The sequence below is a fragment of the Dendronephthya gigantea genome, unplaced genomic scaffold (genome assembly GCF_004324835.1).
Source record: "Dendronephthya gigantea isolate DGI-Jeju-01 unplaced genomic scaffold, DenGig_1.0 000067F, whole genome shotgun sequence".
NCBI classification, from domain to species: domain Eukaryota; kingdom Metazoa; phylum Cnidaria; class Anthozoa; order Malacalcyonacea; family Nephtheidae; genus Dendronephthya; species Dendronephthya gigantea.
The window spans coordinates 824,743-833,433 of record NW_021163077.1 but is presented as its reverse complement, the minus strand read 5'-3'; the positions used below and the strand labels follow the sequence as shown (position 1 = coordinate 833,433).

Below are 8,691 nucleotides of genomic sequence, written 5' to 3'. Positions count from 1 at the left end.
GTTGATTGCTTGTTTAAGGCCTAGGTTATACGTCGCATTTTGGTCGCGTCGAATGCAATTCAAATAATAAATAATAAGATGATAATGCTTAATGAGGTCTAACATCTGACGCTGTCGGTACCTGGAAAGCAAGGTGAAAACGATTCAAATATTCGACTTTTAACAACGATATGTGTTGGTTTAATCACAGTTTAACGTTGTACGAGGCAGTCGAGGTGTGAGGGTTTAACTGACGATAGTGAAACGTGTACACGAATGGATGAAAATAATGGATAAGTTATCCAAGATTAAAAGAACGTTCAGCTTCCGAATAACCAACATGGTGTTCATATATGTGACTTCTATACCTCTCTTTGGCGAATCTTATGTTAATCCAGATGAGATATTCTCGAAGGACATATCGTTTTTAAAGCACTGATTTCAACTCGTGTGGAAAAGGTAATTCTCTATGAAATACTTCCGTAAATACTATAAATGTACGCACCCGATAACATCCCATCCCGATGTTATATAATCTGCTTGAATGGGGTGTTTATAGAGTTTGAGTTTATATGTACCAGAGTATGGTACTTGATGGTACTAAACGCGGCCAGGCTTTGATATGTACGCAAGTTAAGGACATTTCTCAACGAAACATTTGTCGATCGAACGATCAACGATAGACCCGGCATTGGGCAGTGAAAAACTGAAACTAGATGAACAATGAGTAGATTTTTATTTTACAAGATATAAGACACATATACATTTACAATAAATTTCAAGTCTATTCCTCCTGCTCATGCAGTTATCTCCTATCTGCTTCATGCTGATGCTGAGTACAATCAGTACATTACTCATGTTTATTTAATTTCTCAACCTGCTATAGCCTCAAATAAATAACTACAAACCAAGAATATTTCAACACTCGCTTTCTGTCAATACAAAATACAGAAGAGTCTGCTCCATGCTTCGATTAATTGTTTTATGGTTTTCTCTAGCGAGTTCTTTGTTCCACAGATGTTCTCTCTTTTAAAACTTAATGTTTAGAAGACTTCGTTTTAGATTTGTGAGACTTTTTTGCTTTTGCTGCGGCTTTCGCTTTTTTGTCAGGTACACCGGATTTCTTTTGTACGCCAGCCATGCCTAAAATGCCAAATACCAAAATTTGCACATCAAAAGAACTATTTGTAAAGTGTGTCCCAATACAACGCAATTAACCTTTCAAGGCTAATTGAAAACGTGATCAAATTAATCGATAGTTATCTCATTTTAAAGCCTGCTCGTTTGTCTTTTCAACGATACGTTTCTTAAGTATTTCAGTCAAAAAATCTATTTGCAAGATAGATTCCCGCACGTGATTTTAAGATGCACCGTAAAAGAACATTTTTATGTCCCATAGCCATAGGTATTCAGAAACCAACTACAAATTCATGTTTGTCCTTCAATCATATAACATCATGGTACTGTTAACTGTAGCCGAAATAGCCTACCTTGTTGAGACCATGAGACCTACTTCAAAACACAAAGTTTGAATTGCCAATTGCGTTTTTTTTGGGACACCCTGTACAGTTACAACGGCGTACGCCACTCTTTTCGTATGCCAAAACAATCAGACAAGGCATCTTAACTGATTGTCTCTTGGGCGATGCACAATTAATGCTGTCGTTCAGCAGCATATCAAAGTGAATGCTTGTTTGAGGTTGGTTTGAATGAGAATGTAAAGTGGACTAAAACGCGATACTAGGGAGAGATATTTATCTTCAGTGTATTTTGAACAACCACAGTTTGCCCTAATTCGAACCGTAGATCCTAAACACGTGGGATACTTATGGTGTTCTTTATGAATTCGCTATTGAATATTCTATTTGCTTCCCTGCAACATGTTCATGAAAAGATCTGCTTCTGCTGCAACTTGGAGAGTAGTTTCTACCACTTGCTCCTATGATTGCTTAAAATGAATCCCACTACTGCCAGAATTTATTTGACAAAAAAATGCAGGTGTCCTGTATAGTTAAACTACTGATAAAATTATAGCACTTCTAAGTACCTGGCATTGATGTTGCTCCGGGTAGTGCAGCGGCCATTGCTGGATCTTGACCGCCAGCTCCACCAGTGAACCCGGATAATCCTCCTTGATCCATCATTGCTCCACCTCCTAAAGCACCCCCTAGGCCACCTTGAGCTCCACCCATACCCCCTGGCATTTCCATACCACCGCCTCCAAGTAGTGCACCTAATCCACCACCGCCTCCTCCTCCTCCTAGCCCGGCTCCTAAACCACCTCCTAAACCACCTCCTAAGCCACCTCCTAAGCCACCTCCTAACCCTCCTAGCCCACCTCCAGGCATTCCACCGCCGAGACCTCCTCCAAGGCCTCCTCCACCCAAAAGTGCACCTAGGCCACCCATACCTCCAGCACCCATACCTCCACCTAATCCCATCATTCCTCCACCTAAGCCGCCACCCATTCCACCAAACCCTGCCATGCCACCCATTATCCCTCGCGGTACCAACATAGGTATCGCAGGAAGGGTGGATCTACTCCACACAAATGGAGGATGACCAGCGTTTCCAGGAAGAGAAGCTGAAGGCCAAGCGATCCTAAACGAGGATATTGTTTTATCATTTGATGTTTTCTCGTTGTGGCAATTTCGAAGATTTAAAGTTTACAAAAGAATGCAAAAAAAAACATTGAAACCATTGTCACTGAACTATATAGGTAAAATGGAAAGCTAACTTGCGAGGGAAGCCATTCGTAGGATATTCCACTTTGAGGTTTTGAAATTTTCGCACCGGATAGAAATTTTCGTTTTATATACACTGCTGAACATTAGGGGTTCAGCTCATAGAAAAACGTTTTCGCGTCATGTAAATATAGGCACGGTTATCACCTAACTGTCAATGTGGGCACTCACCCAGCTCCAAATGGATACGCGTCGGCTGGGGGGACTGGATACCTAAGAAGAATAATTGTTCACTTAAATTTACTTGCTTCAGTTTCTTAATACACGTAGAATATTTTATACCGTTCAAATATCTTGTCAACTTAGCGCTGAAACTGCCACCAACTCTTCAATTTATGAATCAAAATTCAAGACCGTCAGTGACAATAAACATAATAAATACACACCTGATGGGAGGTACAGCCGCTGGCTCAGCGGACACTGGGGTGAAAGCTGGAGAAATTTGTCTCTTGTTCAGTCTCAACTCTTCGGCTGATCTTTTCTAAACAGCATAATAAGAAAATCCTATTTTGTCAATACCTGCTTTCAATTTTCACAAAGCAGACAAAGTACTAAACGTTACTCCTTACGACCTATGTAATGATACAGACATAAAGCCCGTTTTCCACCAGGCGGATTTATTCGTGCGACGCGAAGCGATATCTGAAATCCGGTGATGTGATTGGTTTGCGAAAAAATTCGCCGCGAAAAAGTAGAAACGCTTCCTCCTTTTTATATGTTCGCGAGAATAAATTCGCCTAGTGGAAAACGGGCTTAAAGATAACTCTGTTACGGCCGTCTAAAGTCTGTGTGACACGATGCAATGTTACTTGCAACTCGAAAAACAATTGTACTTTTGAGAGATATATTAGTGAAGATTTTTCGGAATGAATGTACGAGGAAACAACAAACACATTTTTGGCCTTATTTACATCCCTCAGCGTAGAATTCAATTGCAAGTTACAAGAAAAATTTCATCGTAACACCGCCTTTATTTTTCTCGTTGAGCTTCAAGTTGTGTCCAACAGCTTTTGCACCATTCACACCGATACTCCTTCTCTAAGTCCCTTTGACAATTCAACTTAGTTTGGCACGGCTTGGCTAAAATGGGTTCCCGGTACCAATTTCATCCATGTTCAGACGGATAAAATTTGATACGGGTACCAATTTAATCCGTGCCGTAGCAATAAATTAAGTGTACTATAGCCTATCGAATGAAAACTTTTGCAAACAGCAGAGAAATTTAAAAAGTCGTGTGTAACTGGGTATCTCGCTTATATCATGATGTTACGGATTTTGCGATTTGTGGTTAAGAAAGGCTGGCGGTTAGGAAATGGGTCCATGCAAAGAGAAAATATTTCGTGCGGGAAACATCACAACTGAAACATGAGTACCGGCATCACAACCTCGCTATTTTAGGGAGCAATAATTAACGTACTAACTTCAACATTTGCTGGTTCTTCTACAGACGATCTTCGTGTAGTTTGAACGTCGACCTTAACATGAGGTGATCCAATATGGATGTTCCTTGTTGGTGGAACAGCGTATGGAGCAAATGGATGGATCAAAGGTTGAGGATACTGAGCAACCGCTGGTTGAGAGATTAGAGGCTCCTGTGCCGCCGGTATCTGTAAGTACACGTTAGATCTGTCAGTACATCGCTTGGTTATTTCAAATAAGATAAACTGCATGTTTGTGTGTTTGGTATGACAATGCATGGTCTACAATGCCAAGATTGACTTACTCTCTTAAAAAGTGCTTTTATATTTCACCCCTCCTCCCGAATGGAAAAATGTTCATTCACACTTGATTACAAATTTATGAAACAGAGCATTGCAAAGTTAAATTGCATGGGTCTAGGTTTTTAATTTTCTGCGCATCACATCACCCCTATATAAGTATCACAAATTCACCCTAACCCCGCCCCGAAGAGACATTCGCGTTCGCTGGTTCGTTCGCTAATGCACAATGAAAAAAGCCTTTTGCGTCTTAAATAGCATTGGCACCTTCTTGCTTTTTTTCAACATGAATTGTTTGATGAGATCTCTCTTATCTTAGCTTTGGGAAGCCTTGAAATATAAAATAAACTCTTAATAAAGCAACTTACGCCCGCTTGAGCAAATGGCGACGATGGAGCACCGGCCATGATCTGTGGAACCGCTTGACGTTTGGCGGGATTCGCATCTTTTTCTGTTTCGTTTTCCTCGTCTTCATTTTCGTCACTTTCTTTGTCTTCAAGAAAAAAAGACGAAGATTTTAAACCACTCGTGAAGCTGATAATGTAATTTGTTTTATTTTTCAACGTAACAAAGAGCAGCGACGTCAAACAACTTCGCATCAAATGTGGCATAACAACTGCCTAAAATAGACAGAACACTTCTTGGCGTTTCGACTACTATGACTCTACTGACGAAGCTTTTGGTCGAAACGTCGAAAAGTGTTTTTATCTATTTCAGGCAGCTGTTATACCACACTGGACGCTAATTTCATTTAATCAATTTAAACATTTTGCGTTTGGCCTTTTTCTGCGAAATAGGCACAGGCGGAGGCGTTCGATAGATTTTCGCGTGCAAAAACATGATAAAGTTTGCTTGCTTCGCCTGTGGTATCGTGGATAAAAAATTATGCGAAGAGCACTTGGCGGGATTATGTACACAGGGTTTTAACTACCTTTATCGCTTTCTTCTTTTTCTTTTGGTTCATCTTCACTTTCTTTTTCTTGAGGTTCATCTTCACTTGCTTTTTCTTGAGGTTCATCTTCACTTTCTTTTTCTTGGGACTCATCTTCACTTTCTTTTTCTTGAGGTTCATCTTCACTTTCGTTTTCTTGAGATTCATCTTCACTTTGATCACCGTTGTCGTTATCATTATGACTTTCATTATCGATCTCCTGGTCGTCTTCACTCTCTCCCTCGGGCACGTTTGAACGATGAGGCACACCGAATCCCCCTTCTGCAAGATCCCCACCAAACGCCGCTGAAAGGCCGGGCCCTAGCCCAGTCGGCCCCCCAAAACCTATACCTCCCATGCCATAACCTGAGAACCCTGTATTCCCAAGCCCTAAGGGTACCCCGCTATAACCCCCTCCTAGTCCATAATCGCCAACTCCCGCTATTCCCGGTTGGATCAAATTTGCAGAACCTGGGTATCCTATGCCTAGACCCTGACCATCCCCGTGGAGACTTCCCCCGATCGCAGACCCAATGACTTGACGAGGCTCTACAATGTCATTACGGGCTTTCCCGTCTTCTTCTTTATGTGGAACCTTAGATCGGTAAAACCCGTATGGTTGCAATCCCCCGTATACCGGAGTCCCGGCTCCTAATGGAAAACCATATGAAAAGCTACTAGGGGCCGTGCTTGGGTAGAATACCCCTGTTAGGCCGGTATAAATACCCGGATTGTAACCAATAATGTGTTTACGTTCCACTTTATTAGAGTCTGATTCTTGGGCTTTTTCTTTTTTTCCTTTTGGGAGGTCGCTTCTGTAGAACCCAGGTAACCCAAATCCCCCCGGGTAGAAACTATTTGTCCCCCAAAGGTTACCGCTCATAGTCATGCCGCCTATTCCTCCACATAGTGCCCCAGAGCACCCAAAACCGGGGTACAATCCATAAGGGAATTGGAAACCATGCAAACACCGCTTATCATTTTTCTTGCACTTGGGTACTTTAGATTTATAAAACCCAAAGGGGTACGCATATCCTGGATGTGGGTAGCCATAGCCTAATCCGAATCCTAACCCATACCCCGGGATCCCCGCCCCGTGGCTCAACCCGTAGGTAAGACCTGGTAAACCAAGATAAGAAGTAAAACACCTCTTGTTTTGATTCTTACCCTTACCCGGCACATTAGATTTACAGAAGCCATAAGGGATGAAGCCCCCACCTATATTGCCCATGGTGTATCCGTAACCTGGAACGCCAATCAACTGATTATGTCCCATGAACCCTAACCCTAAGGAATTTCCTCCGAATCCGAAGCCATATCCAAAGCAACGTTTGGTCGATGATTTTTTGGCAGATTTCTGCCACGGATGGTTACAATACACGGGGCGATCTATAAACCCTGGAAAGTAGTTAAAGCCAGGAAACCCGTGGCCGAAGCCATAAGGTCCTAGACCCCCGTATGGTCCCATCCCCATCCCCAAGCCTCCGTAAGCGAAACAGCGTTTGGCGGACTGGTCCTTGCCCTTGGGGACTGTGCATCGTACAAATATACCGCCATAACCTGGGAGTGCATTGCCTGGGAATCCGTAGCCATAGGGTGTGGTGCTAAACCCATACCCATGTCCGATGTGAGGCGCCGCGAAGGGCCCATATCCCAAACCATATGGCCACCATCTTTTTACATTTTTCTTGTCTTCTTGATTTGAATTGTCTTTTTTGTTGGTTTCAATCTTAGATCTATGCCCGGGGGCTAAAACCGCTGGCACAGGGACAGGAAACCCGGCGTTACCGAAGTAACCAGTGCCAATGGTTCCTTGCGGTGGACCAAGATGTGGGCCAACGTGAATGGCATTCACCACTTGCTTCTTTGTCGTTTTTGATTCTTCTGAACGGAAAGATGTGGTGTAGTTTGAGACTATTAATTTTGTCCGCAGCAGAATATACTTCAGAAGATGCTGATCTTTGTAGCAGCATTTCCGCCTAAAAGCCCTGTTTATATGATCCCGCCAAGGCAAATAGCGAAGTTGTCGTGATTCTGTTTGTAATATATACATTATATGCAATTTTACCAGCGCTTTCTCCCGCATAAACACTATAAAAATCCCTTTGCTGTTTTTGACTGAGAATGGAGTTTCAAAGATAAGATATGAAGTGAAGAAACGTTTATTCCTTCAATCCGGCAAAGTACTTTGTCCAAGCCATCCCGCCGATACACGCGTTTTTTGCGCTCAAGCGGAATGACAGGATCATATAAACGTTATCTACTCTTAACCGTAGCTCTTCAATTTCTGATAAAGCTTGATGAGGCTAATAATATAACTAAGTAAAATGAAACTGCTCTCCTGATTTATCCATGGCATATCAGAGTTAATCAAACTCCCATGGAAATACTCGGCAAGCAAATAAACTCGTCTAAGGTTAAGCTCTCGTAATTGAAGGCCTAAATTTTGTTTGGAGCTACAGCCGACGTGGATCACGAACACAATCGCAGCGCTAAAAACCACAATTCTTCTAAAAGTTTAACATATTATATTTTTGAAACGGTGGTCGATAAAACTTTTTGATATGGGTTTATTCCAGTCTCAAAACATTCGTGTTCACGAAGCAGCGCATGCTACCGGTTCAAAATCATAACCCATATTAAAAGCCACCGATCAACCTAAATTTAGTATCACTGGGCTTCATAATTTAACCCAGTCTATATTCTTTCTTTATTTGAATTTCATTCATATACCAACCTTCACTTTCTGGCTCTTCTGCGGCTCTCCTTTCCTTGATTAAACGATCGTCTCTCTCGAGAAATTTTTCAAAAAATCTTCGCATTAATTTTGACATTGGTTTACTCGCTTTTTCCTCCAACGCTTCGGTATTTACGAGGATGAAAGTTAAAATAAGAGTGAGGACTATCAAAGATTTTGGCTCCATGTTGCTATTACAACTCACTCGCAATTTAAGCGAGAATCGTTCGAAATTTTGTTATCAGTCGAACGTGGTTAGATTTATTGGATAGGCGTCATTGAGTTTTGACTATTAAACCTGTAAGATACCTGCAAAGTGCCTTTGATCTGTAAATTTTATTTGCGTTTTAAGCGGGCATTAAATATTTAACTTCTTTCCATTCCTAATGTCCGCCCACCGCGGTCACTCGTACCAGCGGTAGTTATATTCGAGTTAAAGACAGTGAACCTAAGTTAACCAAAAGTAACCCATGTTAACCTAAGTTAATCCAAGTTAACACGAACTACAACGAAACGATGACTTTAATCAGGAGGGTGAAAGCAGAAAAACTGTCAGTTATCGTTCCAGTTATATTAGAGTTC

At 41.7% G+C, this 8,691-nt stretch overlaps 1 protein-coding gene across 1 annotated transcript; it reads right to left on the bottom strand.

The window, feature by feature from the left end:
• Positions 1–696: 696 nt before the first annotated feature.
• On the bottom strand, positions 697–8,427 carry LOC114530977 (WW domain-containing protein C660.06-like). Its single transcript, XM_028552602.1, has 7 exons — positions 8,110–8,427; positions 4,810–4,934; positions 4,145–4,330; positions 3,110–3,204; positions 2,895–2,936; positions 2,027–2,580; positions 697–1,122 (listed from the first exon to the last, which is right to left on the bottom strand). Exons 1-7 carry the CDS (start codon positions 8,294–8,296, stop codon positions 1,016–1,018), a joined length of 1,296 nt encoding a protein of 431 aa, XP_028408403.1. The 5' UTR covers positions 8,297–8,427; the 3' UTR covers positions 697–1,015.
• Positions 8,428–8,691: the final 264 nt, after the last annotated feature.

Excerpts from the sequence above, each read along its gene's own strand:
- LOC114530977 (XM_028552602.1), bottom strand. The coding sequence starts at position 8,296 with ATGGAGCCAAAATCTTTGATAGTCCTCACTCTTATTTTAACTTTCATC. Across the intron at positions 4,331-4,809 it reads CGCCATTTGCTCAAGCGGGC|ATACCGGCGGCACAGGAGCC; the intron begins GTAAGTTGCTTT and ends GTGTACTTACAG. Across the intron at positions 3,205-4,144 it reads AAGAACCAGCAAATGTTGAA|AAAAGATCAGCCGAAGAGTT; the intron begins GTTAGTACGTTA and ends TATGCTGTTTAG.